At 38.5% G+C, this 23,493-nt stretch overlaps 1 protein-coding gene across 3 annotated transcripts in view; it reads right to left on the reverse strand.

Annotated features, from left to right (window-relative positions):
• The window catches only part of FANCC (FA complementation group C), a 262,669-nt gene that overhangs the window by 83,603 nt on the left and 155,573 nt on the right, over window positions 1-23,493 (reverse strand). For all 3 annotated transcript variants that reach the window (XM_049634284.1, XM_049634276.1, XM_049634290.1), the window contains 2 exons: window positions 2,194-2,307; window positions 1,244-1,308 (listed from right to left, as the gene is read on the reverse strand). In XM_049634284.1, coding sequence (XP_049490241.1) covers window positions 1,244-1,308; window positions 2,194-2,307 — 179 coding nt within the window. The remainder of the gene's footprint in view (window positions 1-1,243; window positions 1,309-2,193; window positions 2,308-23,493) is intronic.

Consider the following 23,493-nt stretch of genomic DNA (forward strand, 5'->3'; position numbering starts at 1 on the left):
TGTCTGTTTTTGTGCCAATACCATACTGTCTTGAGGATTACAGCTTTGTAGTAGAGGCTAACGTCTGGGATTGTGATGCCTCCCACTTTGGCTTTCTTTTTCAATATTACTTTGGCTTTTCAGGATCTTTTGTGGTTCCATACAAATTTTAGGGTTGTTTGTTCTAGCTTTGAGAAGAATGCTGGTGCAATTTTGATTGGGATTGCATTGAATGTGTAGATTGCTTTGGGTAGTATTGACATTTTAACAATATTTATTCTTCCAATCCATGAGAATGGAATGTTTTTCCATTTGTGTCTTCTTCAATTTCCTTCATAAGCTTTCTGTAGTTTTCAGCATACAGATCTTTTACATCTTTGGTTAGGTTTACTCCTAGGTATTTTATGGTTCTTGGTGCAATTGTAAATGGGATCAGTTTCTTTATTTCTCTGTTGCTTCATTATTGGTGTATAAAAATGCAATTGATTTCTGTACATTGATTTTGTACCCTGTGACTTTGCTGAATTCATGTATCAGTTCTAGCAGACTTTTGGTGGAGTCTGTCGGGTTTTCTATGTAGAGTATCACGTCATCTGTGAAAAGTGAAAGTTTGACTTCTTCTTTGCCAATTTTGATGCCTTTTATTTCATTTTGTTGGCTGATTGCTGATGTTAGGACTTCCAACACTCTGGTAAACAACAGTGATGAGAGAGGATATCCCTGTCCTGTTCCTGATCTCAGGGGCAAAGCTCTCAGTTTTTCCCCATTGGGGATGATATTAGTGTCAGCTTTTCATAAATGGCTTTTATGATGCTTAAGTATGTTCCTTCTATCCCAACTTTCTTGAGGGTTTTTATTAAGAAAGGATGCTGTATTAAGTCATATATGCACATCAACTATCTGTGGCCTTGGAAATACTGTTTGTGTGTGTATGTATACTGTATGTATAACACAAACACATACACACACTCTCTGAACTGAGTCCTTCCTTTGTTTGTGTATCCCTTACTGTATGTGTAGGGATTTTTACTCAGGGTCACAAGGGACGTTGCATGATTTACTGCCCTAAAAAGCTGAAAGAATAGTGATTTAAAAAAGAAAGTTTCATAAAATTCACAAATTTGCCATGTATAAATAATCTCTTCACACAGAATATAACTGTAACTATGAACATGATTTTCCTAAGAATTATAAATTTTTTCTCTCATAACCAAACTGATACATTTTGAAACTTGAGAAGGGGGATGTTTAGTTTAACACCTACCGCCTTTGAGTGTTAAATCCATTAAGATGATTCTCTTGGAGTTCAGACACTAATGATAAAACCATCTGTAAAACAAAATCAGTTGCAGGTTAACTCACACTGCAAAACAGGATTACATCAGTTCTATTTTTCTTGGTGTGAGTGATATTTCCGTTGAGATTCCCTACTCTCCCCTACCCGTCCTCTCCTTGTTTTACTTTGTCAAAATGAAAAGAAAGCAGTGCCAAGTCACATTTACAAATAACTTGGATTTTATTTTTAATGTCTGTTATTCTGCATTCCAATGTAAGCAAATGAACAATAGATCATTAATTTCCTAAGAAAACCAAACCCGTTAAAAAAAAACCACATTATAGTTAGCTTATTTTTTCTTGCCTAATTTAGTACTTTATCTTTTAAAAATTCTATTTATGTATAAAGTTTCCAAAAGACCAGAAAAGTTAACAAACATTATTTAGAAGAGTTATGTTAAGATCATAAATTAAAATTTCTTGAATTTGGCTAAAATTCAAGGCAGAAGAAAACATAGCTTTAATACTAAGATGAGAATATATAACACTATTTACAACACTGTCATTTATTGAATTTTTTGCTTTAACATAAATTCCTATCAGGAATTTTAAATACAAAATGCGTCCAACAGTAAAAGGGTGTGTTTACATTGTTTAAGGAAATCTCTTCTTCCAAAAATCTTTGAGAGAATAAATGAGATCTGTTAAGAGAAGAAAGGGGTTGGGTGATTTAGAATAACCTCTCCTGGTTTCCCTCTTTTTTCTCAGAATCTGCCACCTCAGGTTTCTTCCTTATATGGCTATAAGTCTGCCCAAGGTAAGAAGAGATAAACAGAGAAAAGTTAAACATCTCTCCTGGAAGAGTGAAATATTTCCATTTACCCTTTTTGCTGATGGTACATTAAGCAACAAAAATTTCAATACATTAAAAATACTCACATTTTTAAGCAAACCAGAATAGTAATCTGCAGGTGCATATCCAAGACCTTGAATAAAAAGACCAACTTCTTTTGTATCAAATTTGAATGCTGACAGTACATGAGATAGCAAGCCCTTAAAAACATAAACAGAAAAAGTTATTAAAAGTGAGTGCAAGTGGCATGTGCTTATTACATATAATGCCTAGAACCCATGTCCTCTGTAAATGCGGTGATCTCTATGAAAGGAGTAACCTTAGTTTGTCCAAATACCCAGTTCATATGGATTCAAGATATAAAGAAATAAGTTGGCCTTAAAATTATCATATTAAAATAGGTCATTTATTTTACTATTCTATTTTTTCTCTTTATTTTTATAGAGAGCAAGAGAGAGCACACAGGTGGGGGAGAACATCTGGGGGGGTGGGGAAAGAGGGAGAGATAGAGAGAAGGAGAGGGGGGGATGGAAGGAGAGAGAGAGACAGCCAAAGAGAGGGAGAGCCAGAGAGGGAGAGGGAGAATCTCAAACAGGCTCCATGCTCAGGGCAGAGCTCAACACGGGCTCAAGATCAAGAGATCAAGAGTTGGATGATCAACCAACTGAGCCACTCAGGTGTCCCCAAAATAGATCATTTTAAACAAATGTTAACAGTGAAGCAAAAATAATGAATGAACAATGCTTACCCATATTAAGAATGTGATCTTTATTGTTTTTAACTCAGCAAAATATTTTTATCAAAGTAGATACAATAATTTAACACATGACAAGGAACACACCACAAATTACTAGGGAAAGATTATGAATTAATAAATGGTGCTCTGGGAAAAATATTTTAAAAAATTAGATTTGTACCTTATGTCATTCATTAAAATATACCTGAACTTAATGTAAATTAAAGGGATCAATGTAAAAATGAAGTAAGGGGTGCCTGGGTGGTTCAGCTGGTTAAGGGTCTGACTTTGGCTCAGGTCATGATCTCATGGTTTGTGAGTTCAAGTCCCGCGTCGGGCTCTGTGCTGACAGCTCAGAGCCTGGAGCCTGCTCAGATTCTGTGTCTCCCTCTCTCTCTGCCCCTCCCCTGCTCATGCTGTGTCACACTGTCTCAAAAATAAATAAACATCAAAAATTTTTTTTTAAAAAAATGAATGGGGAAGAACTTTGTAAACTGAAAATTAAGAGAGCAAATCATTGTTTGTTCTAAATAGAAATAAAATCTTGTGTCTTCAGAAAATAATATAAGCAAAACCTAGGAAGAATTTTAACAATAACATATAACCATAAGTAGTCAAATTCTTGTGCAAAATATCATATGACAAACACTAAGAACATACATAAAAAATGAGTATGAACAGATAATTCATAAGACAAAATACAAACGTGGAAGAAACACATGGATAAATTCTTCACCCTCATAAACTCAAAGGGTAAATTTAAGCATCAACATACCATTTTTCACTTAATGAATTAAAGATTTTTACAGACCTAAATACCAAATGCTCATCTGGGTTCTCTGAAACAGGTACTCTGTGTGAGCTATTAAAATATAAATGGGTATCCATATATCCTGCTGCTGTGAACCACACTGAGGCACCCCCAGAGAGAGTGAGTGGGTATAACACAGCCTATAACCCACCCCAAGCTTGGACTGCCAGGGCTATGTCTGCCCAGAGGTTTATAACCTGAACAATGGCGCCTTATAGATTAATAGAGGCCTGCCTTATAGAGATCAACTTGAAAATATATATTAAAGGTTTTTTAAAAGCATTCAGAAGTTTTAATGTACCTGGCACACATTTAAGGAAATAAACCTAAATATGACGATGGGGATTATACTCAAAAGATGTTCACTACAATGTTCTTTCTCAGTGAAAAATGTCTAACAGCAGAGACTAATTTATCATACCCTCATTCAGTGGCTCATTGTAAACCATTAAAATGTTTATAAAGAATTTATGAGAGCATTTTAAATGGTTATATTACAATTTTAAATGAAGAAAGGAAGATGCAAATTTTAATACACAGAAACAATCTCATCAATTTAAAAATAATCCACACCATACATGGAAATGAAAAAATAATGAAGAAACTATCATCAAATATTAATAGTCTCTGTGATGGTACTATTATGGACATATATTTTTTCTTTCTTTCCTTTTTTTTTTTTTTTTTTTTGTTCCTTTAAGAGAGGGAGAGAATGCAAGCAGGAAGAGGGGCAGAGGGACGGAGAGAGACAGAGAGAGAATATCTCAAGCAGGCTTCACGGTCAGCACGGAGCCCGACACAGGGCTTGATCCCACAACGCTGGGATCACAGTCTGAGCCAAAACCAAGAGTCTGACGCTCAACCCACTGAGCCACCCAGGCGCCCCTATATTTTTCCTTCTTTCTACTTTGGTATATTTTCCAGTTTCCTATGCATGTATGTGTACTATTTTTATACTCAGGAAAAAAAATTTACTTTTTGAAAAAGTGTTATACTTGGAAACATTTTGTTTTTTAGTAGTAGCTTTATTGAGATATAATTCATATACTATTAAGTCTACTCTTTAAAGTATGCAACTCAGTGGTTTTTCATATATTCACAGGGAAATAAGCCACTTTATTTTTTTCTTAACTCCTGCACTGCATTCTGTAAATACACATTACAAGATAAAATAAACTTGTGTATGTGCATCTAAATTTGTGAGTCCATACACATATACTTAGATAGGACTAAACCTAGGGAAATAAAATAATATAATAAATTTCACCTACCATCACACTTAATAAGCATTAAAAACACCAAAGGCTGACTCTCCCTCACTGGCTTGTTTGAAGCTACATAGGGCTGTAGGCTCTTCGGCCCCTCAGGACTTTACGATGTCCTACTCTCTCTGCCATGAAGGTTCTTCCAGACCTGTTTAAATGTCACTTCTTGAGGGAATTCTAACAGTTAAGACAACTAAAATTTACTGAGTGCTTTCCATGTGTGAAATATTGTGCTAAGTTCTCTAAGTATGGCATCTCAGTTAAAATCCCATAAATCAAATTTTTAATAAAAATTCAATTAAGCAAGTTTCAATTAAGCCACCTATAAACAGGTGGCTACTATCATTATAATTCACACGATTGACCCTTAAAAAGTTAAAGCACAAAGTACTACAGACCTAGTTGGCATAAAAAGTAATGCAGTGTATGTACAATAGAAGGAAACTGATTTCAAGGCTGCAACAGTTAAGAATCAGTTACGACTGTAGATCCTAAGGAAAACCATGCCAAGGCTTTCCCCTATAAATCCAGTGCCTCCCAGAAGCACTCACATCCTGGGCCTTGGACCAATGAGTGGAGGCTGGCTTCCCAAAAGTGCAGGAGTTACTTTGGTAGCTGAGCCAATGAAAGTTTAAAAAAAAAAAAAAAATCTAGGACATTCAGTAGATTCAGAGGGGGTGACCAAGGATTGTAACTAATTCCTGAGAATGTTTAAAGTAGCCATAAACAGTTCCCTAGATAGTATTCACAATGCCTGTATTATGCAACACCTAAGGTCTTGGAAAAATGAAAACAACCTAATTGTCAGACCTGTCCTGGCCTAAATTCCCAAAATGATATGAGTAGAAACTGATTTTTAAAAAATCAAATGCTATAAATATTAGTTCCCCACCCCGCTGCTTGACCTGTTTAAAAAATAAAAACAAACAAAAAACCCCATACTGTAATATTCAGTGTTGGCAAGGATGTGGTGAGAGGGGTACTCTGCTGTTGTTGGGAGCACAAATTTATAAAGCCTTTCTGGGAAGTCACTTGATGTTATGTAGACAAAACCTTAAAATTCATATCCTTTTACCCAGTTATTTAATTTCCAAGAATATATCTTAATGAATGTTTTAGGTTCATAAGCAGCATTACTCATAACAGTGAAAAACTGCAAGCAACAAAAGTACTCCACACAACACTGAACTGGTTGAATTCATCATGGTTTATCCAACAGTGTGAATTATGTTGTAAAAAGATATTTAACGACCCAGGAAAAGACAATGTAACAATTTAAAAAGCAAGGTGTCAAACTGTGTTTGATGTGATTTTAATTTTGTATGGAAAAAAAATGCTAGGAAGAAATGTAACAAATAGTTAAAACGGATTTTTTTCTAGTAGCGATTTAAAATTTCTTCTTTAAACTATCTGCATTTCCAAAGTTTCTACTATTACCAAAGCTGGGGTTACTTACTCTATGGCCAAAACTTATAAGGAACCTCCCTATATCCACTCTGCATGAGGCAGCTTGAATAGTTTTTTTTATCATAACAATGCAAATCTGATTGGTCTTCAGCTTAAGATCCTCTATGGCTTACTTTTTATCATAAAAAATGTTTTGTAAAATAAAATGACATGCGGGGCGCCTGGGTGGCTCAGTCTCTTGAGCGTCCAACTTCGACTCAGGTCATGATCTCACGGTCTGTGGGTTCAAGGCCAGCGTCGGGCTCTGTGCTGACAGCTCAGAGCCTGGAGCCTGCTTCCAATCCTGTGTCTCCCTCTCTCTCTGCCTCTCCCCCACTCTCACTTTGTCTCACTCTGTCTCTCAAAAATAAATAAATGTAAAAAAATTTAAAAAATAAAATAAAATTACATGCTTTAACTTATGTCTGTTTTTCCCATAATTCCCTAATACAAACTGCTATGGAGGGCCAAGAGAGTTTTATTCCTGGATAAAATAAGCATAGGTCCTGAGAAACAGCATACTGAGGTCTGGCTATGGTTACATAACTTCCAGACACCTCAAACTTTAGACCTTCAAATCTCTTCTTTAAAGTAAACTTAAAAACTGACAAGCACTTCTCATTGTTAAGAATTTTTTTTACTGCCACCTAGTGGCTACCAGAAAACCATTAAACACAAAACCATTCAAGATTCTGGAGGCATCTAACGCCTGGACAAAAATTCATTCCTACAGTCGTATGATAATTGATTCTTTTGTAAATGCCAACAGAGCAGTCTTGGAGATTCTCTATTTCAATCTTCTCATTTTACTAATGAACTTATGAAGAACTGGGTTTCTGAATACAGGAATCAATATCAACAAAAAGGACATGAATGTAAACAAACAAGCTCTGACTTGAAGGGCTTAAAGAAAAAGTGCAAATCATTCAATCCTGGCTGTGGTCTAAGATCCTTCAAGGGTGGAAGGTGCAGTAATGAACACAGCTGCGGGCAAAACATCTGAAGTCCAATTTTGATTCATGCAGGAGTTTTAAGAACTCTGCTAGTATTTAAAAAGCCATTTTAAAAATGCTTATACCATTTATGGTGAACTTTCATTAAGGAGAGACATTTTAAATAAACCAGAGGAAAATCCACTGCCCTTGTTTTCAGGTGCTCTTTTTGTCCTCACCTCACTGTATCTGCTCTATCTTGAACAGGCAGCACATTCACAAGCGGGTTAGGAAAGTTGGACCAATGAGGCTGTGGTTTGGCTCACTGTTGGGTTGTGGAAGAAGGGCTGTGGTTTCTGCTCAGGCAGAGGGTTAGGAGAGCCAAACTGTGGTCAATCTTCTTGAACTGAGACAGAGCACATATTTCATGCTTCTCCAAACAATTTCTTCATCTGATCATTAAAGTCTTTTAGAATTTCCATCACTTTGGTCTCTATTGCATCTAGCTCTTTATACATACTATAAATAAAAAACTGTTTAAACAAAGATCCCTTATTCATTCAACAAACATTTTGAGTATGATCTGTATTCAAGCCACTCTCCTACGGTATTGGGAAATGAAGCCCCTGCAGCCCATGGAAGGGAGATGGAGATGGAAACAGCCGTAATAGAAGACAGAATGCAGTAAGTGCTACAACGAGGGGGTAAGACAATCACTGTGGGAACAGAGGAAGTAATGATTAATTCCAACTGTAGGGTTTCAGAGTGCTCCCAGAGATGATGACTTCTGGGCTGATTCTGATAGCTGGGTAAGGACAGCAAGAGTGAGGGGAAGGAGGCAGGGAAAGAGAGAAGATAGGCTGTGTAATGGGACGGACAGAGAAAACAACTAGGGAAAGAGAGAGAGAACTGGTGGGAAAGAACTATGGGAAAGGCCATAGTAGGCAGAGCAAAGACACATGGCAAATACTCCTGTCAATCCTCCTGCTCCCAGCCCTTGCTGGATGCCTCAGCACAGCTCACCCCCTACCTCTCCCGCCCCTGCACCACACAGGGCTTCAGCTCACCTGGCCAAACTTACTTCTCCTGGTCTTTCTCTTTGATCTCTGCAATCTGGTGACAGCAGGCTCCCTGCTGGTCACCACATTCATCCTCCCCTTTCCCACCTCCATACCATTTCCTTATCCTGAGAAATCCAACAACCTCCACACATTTCTAGCTGCCAAAATTACACATATTTTTCAAAAACCCATCTTTCTCCAAACTCCTGTTCCAGTGCCTGACAGAATGAAATCGTACTCTCCTGAAATCTCCATGGTATCCTATTTGTAGTTCTCTGACAGTGCCTACCAAGTTCTGCCTTGCACCATAGTTACCTGTTTCCTCTTCTACTCATTAGCCCACCGGCTCCCCAAGAAAGGGACAGTCTTACTATCTTTATATTCCTTAGAGCAAAAGCTAGCCCACTACATTGCACATAATCGGCATTCAATAAACACGAGCCTGGGGCGCCTGGGTGGCTCAGTAGGTTAAGCGTCAGACTTCTGTGGGTTCACCACCTTGGGCTCTGTGCTGACAGCTCAGAGCCTGGAGCCTGCTTCAGATTCTGTCTCCCTCTCGTTCTGCCCCTTCTCTGCTTGCACTTTGTCTCTCTCTCAAAATAAAATAAAGACATAAAAAAAATTAAGAAAAAAAATAAAAATAAACACTAGCTTAATAAAAATAAATAGAATGAATTGCTCATTTACAGTTACTGAACAATATAATCACTGCGGGATTCCTCTGTGACCTCATTACAGGATAAAATAATAAATTTTGACCAAAAAATTTAATCCTCAAGGTATAGCACAACATGTTTAATCTTATCTTCTCTCAAGCCTTTACCAAAGCATCTGGTCTATCAGTTGTCGGCCAATAGAACTGCTACCATTTTGAATACTTGGCAGGTTCCTTTATTGTACAAAAATACATGTGCCCAAATACTGAATTAGTCACTTTTTTTTTATATTCCCATGGCATTTTATGTAAATATCTAGTAAAACATTTATGTTATTATCCTGTTTGTTATACTTAAATAATATTAAAATTCCCAATTAATTATATCATTGCAAGTGATTTAGTTTCCTAAATTAGATACCATAGTGAAAACTGGCTAATTTTCTTAATAACACAATCTTAAATTATCATTGCCCCCTGACAAGAAACACAGTCTAGAATCTGGACTAACATCTAAGCACCACCTAAATATATTACTTCACTGAAAAAGAAGAAAAATCCTCTATAAAGTAAAATGGACCAGCAGTGTTCTGTGCATAGTACTACACGACAAAACAACAAAGAAGATAAATGTTACAAAACTTTAAAAAGCATATATTAAAGACCTGCCTAAATGGAAAGATATACTATAGCCTCAGCAAGAAAAATTCAATGTCATGAAGAAGTAAATTCTCATACAAACTCAATGGAGTGCCATTAACAATCCTAAATAGGTTTTTGTTTGGTGGAACTTCTGAAGCTTGTCTAAAACTCACAGAGAAAAGCAAGTATTCAAACATATGCTAAGGAAAAGAATAAAATTACAGAAATACACAGCATGACTCCATTTCCATGAAGTTCAAAAGCAGGTACACTAAACAAGGTGTTATTCAGGGACACATACACAAGGGGCAGAACTACAAATTCTGCAAATTACTTCTGGATAAAGGTTCTAAGAGACAAAGTGAGATAAAGCGAATTAAATATTTTACACCATTGTAATGATTCTGTGCCTGTTTGTCTGAAGCACCCATAATACTGAGATTTCTCAGGGAAAAAATATCATTGTGGTGATGTAGTTTCACTGCTAACTTTTCTAAAATCTGAAATCCTTATCTAAAATTATAAGGCAGACTGTTTTCATATTATGATATAATGCATACCCACTGTTGTTGATAAAACTAGAAAGAAATAAGATACAAATGCTTGAAGTTATTTAGAATTCTGTAAATTAAAAACACTTTACAAGCTTCCACAGTATTTTTTTGTTATTTCTATAAATTAAGAATTAAAAAATATTTCAAAATGCAACTGGCACACGTAACTGGCATACCATCAGATACTAGCATAATTTATAATCCAAATCAAGAAGAAATGAGTCCTAAGTTAAAGATATGGATTTATTTCTAGTATGTTCTTTCTAAAAATCAGATGTTTAATTTAACATAATTTTGAGGGGCACTTGGGTGCTTCAGTTGGTTAGGCTCCTGACTTGGTTTTGGCTCAGGTCTGATCTCACAGTTTGTGGGATTGAGCCCCATATCAGGCTCCCAGCTGACAGTGTGGAGCCTATTTGGGATTCTCTCTCACTCCTTTCTTTCTGCCCCTCCTCCACATGTGCACTCTCTCTCTCTCAAAATAAATAAATAAACTTCAACACACACACACACACACACACACACACACACACACACACACACAAAACTATTCCTTTAGAATAAAAGTAAAGTTTTAAAAATAAAGAACTTACTACATTATTTCTTTCAACCCAAAACACTAGTCTGAATAAATTAACCTAAACAATGCCAGTATCCAACTTGGAACACGACAATTTGTTTCCAACAGTTAACAGTCTTATTAGTCTCATCTGGGTATGAAAGGTTCAATCTAATAGATCTGCAATTACCATAGTTCCTTTTATTTCAATTCAATATTGAAACTATTAAATGATTTTTAATTTTCTAGAATGAGTATCTACTTAAGCCAAAGTGGACAAAGTCTAATTTAGTGAGCAATTTACTATGAAAGAAAATTAATCATACAAAACAGGTACTGAGAAACACCTTTCCCTATTACATGGGGAAGTATGGTTCAAGAAACTAGGAAGCAAGATTCAATAAGTAGTCATTGATTATTTTGCCATTCTCATAAACCATACACTGTGAGGTATTAAAGTTCAAATATGACTCCAAATCAGGGAAGAGGATAGAGTACAATTGCTTTTTTCCTGAGAAAACTTGAAATTCTACCATTTAAAACAAATGGATTTATTACTCAGCACTCTTTTAAGTAAAGGTTAGTGCTGAGAAACTATGTACTGATCTAGCCCCTTCATGGGGTTATTGAAAATATAAAGCAGACTTTATACTTGATATGGAAGAATTACAGAAGTTAGTATTATGTGAAGAAAGTAAGTTGCAGAATAACACATGCAGCATACTTCCATTTATGTGAAAAGAAACATAAAAAAATAATGTATTTTCATATATAAATGCAAAGACTAGAAGGATCTATAGATCTTCCATGACTTACAATAGCATTATGTTCCATTAAGTATATCATAAGACGAAAAGCGCATGTAATACCCCTAACCTACCCAACATCACAGCTTAGCCAGAGCTACCTTAAATGTGTTCAGAACACTTACATTAGCCCACAGTTGGGGTAAATCACCTAACCCAAAGCCTATTTTATAATTAAAAGTTGACTATCTTATATAATTTATGGAGTGCTGTACTGAAAGGAAAAAACAGAATGGTTGTCCATGTGGGTAGAGAATGTTGGTCAGTGTACGGGGTTGTTCACCCTCACAATTGCTGGCTGACTGGGAGCTGCCACTGCCCAGCATCACAAGGATCGATCACCCACTGATACCCTCGGAAAAGATTAAAGTTCAAAATTCAAAGTATGGTCTCTCCTGAATGCGGTCATTTTTATACCATCATAAAGTCAAAAAATTGTCAGTTGAACCCTTGTAAGTTGGGGACTATCTGTACAGTCAGTTGATACCAGATATTTCTTCTGTGGAGGGATATGAAGGCTCCTATGTTTGAATTGTTTTCTGTTTGTTTGTTTTTTTTTTTTTTTTGGTCTGTGAGACATTTACACTGATGTATTATTTGTATAATTTTAAAAGGAAAGGAAGGAAAAAGGAAGACTTTGATTTTGATTCTAGCTATATGATCTTGGGGGAATTTTTTTTTAAATAGCCTCCCCAGTTCCCATTTCTATTAAATGCAGATGATAAAGTTGATTGTATACATTTGTTACAAAATTAAGATAGGTACATGCATGGGAAGCAGCGAGCACAGAGTGTTGGGCTCATAGCACATCCCTGATCATTGGTAGCTGCTCTGTTGTAAATCTCAGTTTGAGTTAGGATGGAATATAACAGACAGTCAAGTAACCCAGTTCTTGGGTTTGGGGTATCTTTAACCTTCTCTGTCTTCATTATCATGGTCAAGGTCCGCCTTTTGCCCTCTGAATCATCACAATGCTGGGTCTTGCATACATTCATCTGACAGTGGGGCTATCATCTTCAGGTTTATCATCTCATAATCAAATAAGAAACAGATGAAGAGACCGAGGAAGAACCAGTGAAAATGAGGTCGCCTACCTCAGTGTTTCTCCTGGTGTGATGTGAAGACACTTCAATCAGAATCATCTGGTTCTCAATACCATGCAGACATTCCACTGAATCAAAACCTCTGGGTATAGAGCTTCTCCAAGAGGACCACCACCCACCTCACCGCACTGTGAAGTTTAAGGATCACCACTCTAGCAGCTGACCACAACCTGAACACCTGTGTATTTATCTTTTATGCACTGGGGGGAAAATTGAGACAATAGAGAGAAGCCCACATCTTCCTATCACCTCCCTACCTTTGCTGGAGTTAATCCTTCTCTGATCCAAAATCTATTCTAACAACGATCCAAACAAGCCTTACACCATCCCATGTAGTAAGATTACTCAAGCAGCTGAATGAGAATACGTTCAGAGTGGAAATATCCCAGAGCGGAACTTGGAGTCAGACACACTTAGGTTCACCTAGCAGCTCTGTTGCTCAATGGAGAAAATCATTTACTGTCACTAAGCTTCAGTTTCTAAGATATCTTTGAAATGGAGAAAATAATACCTCTCAAGGTTAGGAGGACTGAAAGAAATCAGGTAGGAAAATCACCCGGCTAGAGATCTGGCTCATAGTAGGTGCTAAATAAATGTTAATTCTCATGGTTCAGTGCCAGGGCTGACCCAATTTCTTTGAGACAGACCGAATATCTACAAGTTGCCCATTTTAGGAAGAGACAGAGACAGAGACTGAGAGAGAGAGGAGTCTTTGATGCATTCTGTTTCATGATCTGCCTACAAATCAAACATTAACAATTGCTTCTATCAAACTTAAATATTTTCAATGTCTCCAAATTAGAGACATGATTTGCACTCTCTCTCCCTAAGGTCTGTCTTCTGGGGTTCCCAGGAAAGCAAGTGTGGTGTCACTGTGGCCACAGCTTCAGGATGCACGCAAGCTGGTATTTTTCATGCAGGCCTCTCCATAAAAAATTCTCATTGGCTCTTGCCCCACCTCCCTCCTATCATGACTTCATTTTCAAAATACCCTCCCTCCCACCTCAGCTGTCCTTGCTTCTGGGGAGAGGACATTGTCAGAGAGTCCACAGGGCCAGTGAAGAAGGTCAGGGTTCCTGGAAGGCAAAAATTCCTGCCCAGTGAAAGGAAAATGTTAGTTTTTGTTGTATTTTGTATTCCTGTCCATACTTTTAATCTTCATAATCAATACAACTTATTATCCCTGTTGTTATCTGGCAGTCTGAAACAATGAAATGTTTGAGTCTGTTTTCTCTACAGGTTATCCTTTGTTTCCTACTAACTTCTACTCCCTGTGGTGCTCCCGGGTCTCATGTCTAGCTTGCATACCCCAGCTAATAATCTTTCCTGGTATGACTTGTGGTCCTGGTCCCTTGTCCTAATGCTTAATCCACCCTAATCCTTTTCTCATTTCATTCTGAACACTCAAAATTATGGTCTGACATGCCTCTACAATTAAAAAAATAATGTTATAAATAAATTGAAAATCAACTTCTAAAAGAGAATTTCTTTTAATTTAAAACTTGGTATATGCAACACTGTCATGACTGCATAGTATTTGGACATTCTGGTGTGCTATTATTCAAATCCTTTGTAGATCAATTAAACGTACCAATTGATCTCAATTAAGATGAAGCAAAGTTACTCACATCTCTTTTACACTTTCACATCCATAGCCAAAACAAATTACTACAGACAGATTTCTGTAGCTTTTCCTTCAAAATCCTGTTTTCAGGGTTTTTTTTTTTTTCTTTTTAAAATTTATACGTCCCACTGCAGTTTCAATGAAATGATCTACAATAAAAACCTAACTGGCCTGGTATTTTTAGAGCCCTTTTTACTATGAAATAAACACTCAGAAATCTGGAGAATTGCAGTGGTTAAGTGTGTTAAGTGAGAAGGAAGGCTGCTCATTCATAGAACCGCCCAACACCCATTGTTTACATAGCCTATTCCATGAGCAGGATGCTGACATAACACAATTCACAGAATTTCCAAACACAGGTCCAATCATAACAAAGTCTTCAACTTTTACTTTTGCTTACAGAACCTCTTGCTTGCTCACTGCGGGGGGAGGGGAGGCAGGGGGAGAAATACAGTTGGTTTTCCAAAAACCAAAATCAAAAGGCTTTAGAAAATAAGCCTGAACTAAAATAGCAGTATGAATGATTCAAACAATGGCATTGAAATATATCTATAATCACATACTATAGAAAGACATAGGTAGGGAGACATAGAAACGTACGCTTTATACTTACTGTAAGCAGGTCACGTGTTTAATAACCATGTTGCCAAGCTTAAATGATCACTCCTTTGCAAGCACCCTCAGTTCCCTGCTTGCCACCCTCACCCTGACGTGAAGTACTTGCCTTGTAAAATCCCAACCCTGTGAACCCATCTCTACCTTGTCTCCACCAGACCCCACACACCCGATACTGGTGAGAACATCAGACACCTGAGCCGCCTGCTCTGGCTCTGATTTCATCACCACACCCCATGAATGGGCTCAGCATTGCCTCACAGCCCTCCTATGCTTGTGGTCAATTTGCTCCACAACTTTCTGAGCAATTATTTCATATCTCCTCCTCTCTCATCACACCACTGCCCCCTTTCCACAACTCCTGGCTAAGGACCTCGTCTCATAGTTGAGAAAACAGCAATTAGCCTGGAACTCTCTCATATCGTCACCAACCAGTTCATAAACTTACCTATACGAACAGCCCCGTTTTCTGTCTTTCCCTGTATTCTGAAGGGGAGAAGTGTGTCTCTGCTCCTACAAAGTACAGGTGTCCAAGTGGGCTCTGACCCCCTACTACCTTCTTCGCCAGGACTCTCTATAGCAGTGATCCTCATGCTCTCTGGAATCATCACTGGACTGTTCACATCAGTTCATAAACATGCTCTAAGATCTAACTTAAAAAAAAAAGTTCTCCTTAATCCAACATCTCCCTCCTAATTACTGCCTATTTCTTGCTCCTTGTTTAGCAGTCTCCTGAGGAAGCTGTCTAAACTTGCCTTCTCTATTTCCCCACCTCACATTCATTCCCCGGTCTTCTCTAACCTGGCTTCTACCATTTCACTTATCCAAACTCCATGATGCAAACCAACGGACCCGCCTCTATCCTTAGACTGCTCACCTCCTCAGCAGCATCCTAGGTGTTGGCTCTTCTCCCAGAGCCACCACCTTCTACACACACCCAGCACATGCCACAGTGGGGTGGGGCACACAGCCGGTGTGGGCACACTGTGTCCCCGGCTTCCATTCACTTGAAACATTTTTGTTTTAGCTGGTGGCATACTACACTATACACGTTTCTCTCTTCATCCAGTCTAATTTGCTGGTACTTTTTCCTCAACCTGATTTTTAAGTTTTGGAGCCCTCAGAGCTCATTGTGAACCTCCAGGAGATCTTTTCTAGTTCTATCATTTTAGACACCGTTTACTACTGAAGTCTTCTGTTATAAAGAGTTTAAATCCACTTTTGATATCAGATTGCTATGAGCTTTCAAGTCCCACTGCTCCCTTCCCCCTTCTGCTCTATATCTCAACAGCTAACAAGGAAGCTGATAAGAAAGCCTCGGTGCTCTTTCCTGTGGCTTACACATGGCAACTCCTGCCCAAGTCCATCCTCTAACCACCATAAAAGTCAAACCAGTCTCCTTTCTTCCTCTCTCAAGTCATTTCTGGAACAGCTGTGGAGCCAGCTCTCATCTCCTTAGAAAGCCCCATTATATGAGTACTAAATCTTTTCAAACCCTCTTAGTATGTGTGCAGTGCCCTCTTGGTTTAAGTGTGAGCCACTGATCTCTACATCAGAACCAAATTTAGGGAGGGCGTCAGGAGGTCCATCTCACTCTTGTTGGGTGACTGCAACACATTCCAAAATTCTAGCTCCAGCCCTGCTCCCTCTCCTATGCTCCAGATTCATATATGCAACTGGCTTACTTGATGTCTTTGAATGTGGAACAGATCTCTCAAATTTAACAAGTCTAAGACTACTATTATTCCAACCTTCCCCAAACCACTTTTTCGTCTTTGTCATCTGAGTAAATGTCACCATCCACACGGTTGTTCAAGTCAAAATTTTAGCTGTTACCTTTGATTCATCCTTCATACCCTTTCCCTCATCCTCCATATCTGATCTATCAGCTGTCCTGGTGTCCTTCTCTCTAGTACCATTTCTTTCTTTCTTTCTTTCTTTCTTTCTTTCTTTCTTTCTTTTAATGTTTATTTTTCAAGAGACAGAGAGAGAGAGAGAGAGAGAGAGGGAGGGAGGGAGGGAGAGAGGGAGGGAGGGAGAGAGAACGCAAGCCAGGGAGGGACAGCGAGACACAGAGGAAGAAAGAGAGAATCCCAAGCAGACTCCACACTGTCAGCATGGAGCCTGATGTGGGGCTCAGACTCACAAAAACCGTAAGATCATGACCTGAGCTGAAACCCAGAGTCGGACCTCAACTGACTGAGCCACCCAGGCGCCCCATCTAGTACCATTGCTTTCACTCTGATCCCGTCCACTATGATCTCTCACCTAGATGCTGTCATAGCCTGCTACCTGCTTTCCCTCTTTTTATTCTTGCCTCCTCCCCCCAGATCCATTTTCCATAAGGCAGCAAGAAGGGGTGTCAGGATATAGTCTTCTCAGGGGCAAAACAATATTATAGCGAGAAATTCTGTGAGTTTTGAATGCAGTAACAGTTTTGATGAGACTGGTTTCCTAATGGAATGGAGATCCAGGGAACAATGAGATCAGCCCCTAGAATGTGAAAATCAGAAGCTCAGTTACCACTGTGGTTCAGCTAAACCTAGGTAAACAGTTCGCTTCCTGGAGCTAACAACAGGAGGAAATCACTAGGTAGCCATCACGTGGTTCAGAGCATTGACCTGGCAGTAGTCACCTTCACTTACTCCAGGATTCAAGGACAAGAAAGTCTGTTCACTCTCTAGTTCCTGCCGCAGATATTTTGAGTTGAAACTTGGCACCCAATAATGGGAAACCCAGTAATAAAACAGAAAGTGGACTACACGTCCAAAGACCCAAGTCCTGGTTTTCCAACCCAGTCAGCTTTCTAAATGTTTCTTAACATTTAGAGCCTTGCTTTCTCATTTTCAAAATGAAGATATATTTTTCACAAGGGATTGTTAAATGCATTTATGTATGACCAAACTGTAGAACACCACACAAATGTGAGTTTTTAACATAACCCCCTTTGACATGCCCTTTAAGCAAAAAATACTTTTGATGCAACTGAACTTTTTATTACTAACAATTACAGAAGTGACAGAGTAAAGATCATTATGGAAATTTCAGAGATACACAACTATGCACACAAAGTGAAGATTCTTGGAACTGTCCTAAATACAGAATTCTATTCCCAGCTTGTTTCCCCCCAGATGTCAGTCTTTTCCTACACAGTTTCATTTTCCACCACACTCCCTGGCCTCCCCTCATCCAAAGGTTACATGTGAGAATGGATTTCAGTAAATAACCATAAATTCATATATTGTTAACACCAGTGGAAAAACAAGAGTCTCTTGTGAGAGAGTTGCTTTACCATTAAAACTCTACCATAATGTATCCATATTCAAAATAAGTTAGAGGGCACTGAGCACCTACTATGTACCTCACTTTGGAGATGTAACAGTCAACAAGCCAGTTTAAGTCGTTGCACTCATGGAGTTTACCTTCCAGTGAGGAGAGAAGTAGGAAGGAATGGATAAATAAAATACACAATGATAAGAGATGATGATCAGAATGCTGTGACTAGAAAAAAGGGGAGAAAGAGTAGGCTTACTGTATATAAGGAAGGGAGGCAACTCTGAAGGCTGAGCATGAGACCAAGGCCTTAAAGAAAAGGAAGAAATAGCATTTCAAGCCAATAATCAGCAAGTTCAGATCAATGGCAAATAAGAAAGTACACTGCAGAACCCCCAAGAAGGCCAGTGTTGCTAGGCCGTGTGAGGAGGGGGTAGAATGGGATGCTATAGGATGGAGGTAAAACAGGGTTCCAATCACATAGGATCCTGAAGGCTGTGGTAACAGGAGCTGGGGATGTCATTTCAAGCATAACAGGATGAAACTAAAGGGTATTTAGAATGAAAATGATCTGATTTATATTTTTAAAACTATTAAATTTAAGCTTTATTTTGCAGCTAATGAAGAGCAATGAAAATGTTTCTGAGGAGGGTATTGGCATAAGCAATGCTTTACGAAGACTGGGTTGGCAACACTATGCAAGGCATACTAGAAGAGGAAGAAGACATTGGAGGTTGCCGTTAACAGCCAAGTATCACGTAAAGTCAAAAGGCAGCAAGTGCCTGAAGTGCCCTGATAACAAAGGACTGAAAAGAAAGGATGAAAGAGAGACATACCACACAGGTGGGATGCACAGGACTTGGTTTGAATGAAAGAGAAGAGGAGGAACTGTGGGGAAGTTTTCAACCAAGACACACAAAGTATAAGGGCAGAGGCCCAGGTAAAGGAAAGATTCAATTTTAGCCATGATACCACTTGCTTCTCATTCTACAGTTACCACTCTGCTACCTCACTGTATTATTCCAGCCCAACAACACTAGTTGTTTCTTACCCAAGGCTGGGCATCAGTATCATCAGACACCAGGCCACACATCAAACCCCCTGAAGAAGGACATGGAAACTATTTTTTAAAAATCCCACCAGTGATTCTGATGTGCAGCCAAGGCTGAAATTCACTGGCCCAAACAGTATAAAACCAGAATTGATTTTGTTTGGTGATAAATTCTCTTGCTTTTTGTCTGAAAATATCTAATTCTGAAAAGAATGACAGCCTTTTCACCCCCACCCCTCAGCATTTGAAGATCTCATTACACCGTCTTCTAGCCTTCATGACTTCTCTGAGAAGTCAGTAGTCAGTCTAATTGTCAAAGCCGGTACCACAGTGACAGAGGTAAGGCACTTGCTTTTAGTGTGAAACTGGATCCACTGCCATGTTCCTACCCAGCAACATATGAGTGATCCACTTCCTCGTCATCCTCACGAGCATTAACTGCTCTATTTTTGAGTCATTTTGACAGGTGTGTGGTGATATCTCATTGTGATTTTATTTTTTGCATTTCTCTGATGGCTAATGATTTGAACATCTTTTCATGTGTTTAATTTACCATCTGTACTTCCTTTTTGTGAAATGTCTGTTCATGTCTTCTGCCCATTTTCTAATTGAATTGCTTGTGCTTTTACTGTTGAGTTTTGAGACTTTTGTTCCCTTCATGTACTGTACTTTCGATAGTAAGTCTAAGAACTCCTTGCCTAGCTCCAGTTTCTAAGGATCTTCTATTTTTTCCCAAAAGTTTTATAATTTTACATTTTATGTTTAGGTTCCTGATCCATTTTGAATTAATTTTTGCGTAAGTTGTAATGTTTAGGCTGATGTCCAAGTACACCAGCACCACTTGTTGAAATTCCTCCACTGAGTTGCTTCTGTACTTATTAAAAATGAGTTGAGCCTATTTGTGCGGCTGTATTTCTGGAGTCTATCCTGTTTCAATCATCTATGTGTTTATGCCTCTGCCAACAACACCTGATATAATTACTGTAGCTATTATAGGAAGCCTTATGATTGAAAAGAGTGATTACTCCCACTTTATTCTTCTTTGTCAAGATTGTTATACCTATTCTAGGGCCTGGGCCTTTCCATATAAGTTTTAGGATAAGTCTATGTGTACAAAAAACCTTGCTGGGAAGTGCTTTAAACTTACAGATCAATTTGAAGAAAACTGACATCTTTATTATGTTGAGTCTTTCACTGCATGAATACTATATGTCTTTCTGTGGATTTAGGTCTTTTTAAATTAATTTAATCAGCATTGTATTATTTTTATCATTTTTAGATTATACAGACCTGTTTTTGTTAAGTATATAACTAAGCATTTCATTTTCTTTAGGGGTGACTATAAGTGATATTGTTTTTAATTTCAGTTCCCACATGTTCATTGTTAGTATATGGATATGTAGTTGACTTTTGTGTGTTGATCTTTTATTTGGCAATTCTGCTGAACTTACTTATCAGTTCTAAGAGTTGTTTCCTTTTTTCTTTTCCTTTTTTTTTTTTGTTTGTTAGGTTCCTTGGGGTTTTCTATATTGACAGTAATATCATTTGCAAATAGGGATAGTTTTATTTCTCCTTTCCAATATAGGCCTTTTATTTCTTTCTCTTGCCTTATAATAGTGGTTAAAACTTCCAGTGCTATGAAAATAAACACCCTTGCTTTGTCACTGATCAGAGGGGGAAAGCATTCAATTTTTCACCATCAAGTATGATGTTATTAGTTGTAGGTGTCTGGTAGATGCTCTGTATTAAGTTAATTCCCCTCTATTCCTAACTCACTGAGAGATTTCTGTCATAAAAGGGTACTAGATCTCCTCAAATGTTTTTAACTTGCATCAATTGATAAGAAAACATGATTTGTCTTCTTTTGCTTATTAAAATGGTATAGCACATTGATTTAGTATAAGCATTTAAAAATTTTTTTTAATGTTTATTTATTTTTGAGAGAGAGACAGAGTGTGAGTAGGGGAGGGGCAGAGAGAGAGGGAGACACAGAATCCAAAGCAGGCTCCAGGCTCTGAGCTGTCAGCACAGGGCCTGATGTGGGGCTCAAACACATAAGTGAGATCATGATCTGAGCTGAAGTCGGATGCTCAACCAACTGAGCCACCCAGGTACCCCAAGTATAGGTATTTTAAAGTCTGAGACTTATAATGCCAGTATCTAAAATTCCTATGTGTCCGTGTTGCTGTCTTGTTGTATCTATGGATTCAATTTTGCTGTTGTGACTCTTTGTGTGCCTAGTTATTTTTATTTTGTGCCAATTATTACATTTACTAAATCTTGGTAGAAATAATTTGAGGTACCAAATGATATGAGCTTCTTCCAAGGAGGCTTCTACTAGACCTGAAGCACGAGCAATTCAGGACCATCTTAATCCAATTTCAGCAAACTAAGATGATCTGAAGCAAAGCTGCACTCCTTGTGAGGACCTGTCTACTTCAGTTCATACTTACTCTCAAGGTCCCAACCTAAAGTGAAGGGCTCCACAGGCTTCCTCACTGGTAGCCCATGGACTCTAATTCGTATCCTCCTCACCCCACAATGCTGTTAAAAGTATCTTGCTCCTTATTAAGTTGATTCCTCTGGAATTTGTGGACACCTTCAGCCCCAAACAATGGGTTCACCTCCCTTGGCCTCTGTCCTTACTTGGATCCTGATATGGTAAGCCTTTACTATTTTATGGGCTTTTCCATGCCTTCAGGCATGTTTTTAATATATTGTCCAGGCTTTCTCATTCTCAGGAGGAGAGTTTTTGAGTTTGCAATAGCTAGAAACAGAAGTTCCATATGACCTATTCTGAATATCTGATGAAAGTTGTGAACACACTTCCAGGAAAGCTATCCATACCAATAACCTTTTAATACAATTTCATGGAATTTGCTGACCTTCTGAAGCCCATCTATGAACTCCCAGGTTCAAAGTTCTCAAGTTAAAAAGCCAAATATAGTAAAAAGAAAAAGGAACTGCATGCTAATCAGAGTCCACAGGTACTGACCATTTTGTGTTAGGCATTATGCTAACAGCCCTACAATCGTGCTTATTTTTGCACACACTCATAGTCTCTGCAGGAAGCATGGCTTGTTGGTACTGAAAGTGCTGGGCTGGCTCCTTAGGAAAACCAGTGGTGCATGGACAGGAGAACTTTCTACTGCTACCACTGCTGCTGTAACGCTGAACCCTGAGTCAACATAAAGGAGCTACTATGCAGAGGCCAGAAAACAATGTGTAAATCTGGGCACATTTTAAACTGATGGAGCCATCCATGGGGCGCCTGGGTGGCTCAGTCGGTTAAGTGTCTGACTTCAGCTCAGGTCATGATCTCACGGTTCATGAATTCAAGCCCCTCGTTGCGCTCTGTGCTAACAGCTCAGAACCTGGAGCCTGCTTCAGGTTCTGTGTCTCCCTCTCTTTCTGTTCCTTCTCCCACTTGCTCTCTGACTCTCTCTCTCAAAAATAAACATTAAAATAAATAAATAAATAAACAAACAAACAAACAAACAAACAAACTGACAGAGCCATCCAAAGAAACCTTCCTGGTAGGTGGAACAAAACAGCAGAGGTTGCCATAGGACCCCAAAATTATAGTGAAGTGGGCAACAATGACCAATTTCTGGAGTCCCTAAAGGAGAGGCCAACCTCAGGAAGGTAGATGGCCTACAAGCAAAAATATAATCAGAGGTTTGAGACTCAGACCCTTAGAATGGGCACAAGGCTTCAGGCCAGATGCAATAGCCATAGCTTTGTAGGTCTAGAGATGGACTAAAGGTACCCAAAGCCAGCACTCACAGCAGTAAGACATGCTTCATGACCCAGCAGGAGCTAGGGATGATGGAATTTCTAAAACACTACCACACTTGACTGGCATTAAATACTGTAGATATTACGCAGAAAAGGGCTGTAGACCAGAACAGTGGTTCTCAGTGGGTCAATCAAAACCCACCTTTTTTCCCCTCCCAAATTTGTGGCTCTACTGGTATTTACTAGTCAAGGAGGATTAGAAATATGTCTTGTAACAGTGAACTGTCAGACACAACTTTCATATGTCCCACTGTACTTTCAGGTATGTAATACCTACCCTTAGAGCCTAAATTTATTTTACATATAAACACAAAGCATTTTTTGCATGTTTTGACATCCTCTTACTTCTCAAAAAATTAACTTCCAATGTCTTTCAGGGGAGGTTTTAGTGCATTTTAGTCAGAGCTTTGTCAGGAGTTGTCTGTCATTTTGGAAAATCACCCTGCAGAAGGCAA

This window comes from Panthera uncia, chromosome D4, assembly GCF_023721935.1.
Source record: "Panthera uncia isolate 11264 chromosome D4, Puncia_PCG_1.0, whole genome shotgun sequence".
Classification (NCBI taxonomy): Eukaryota; Metazoa; Chordata; class Mammalia; order Carnivora; family Felidae; genus Panthera; species Panthera uncia.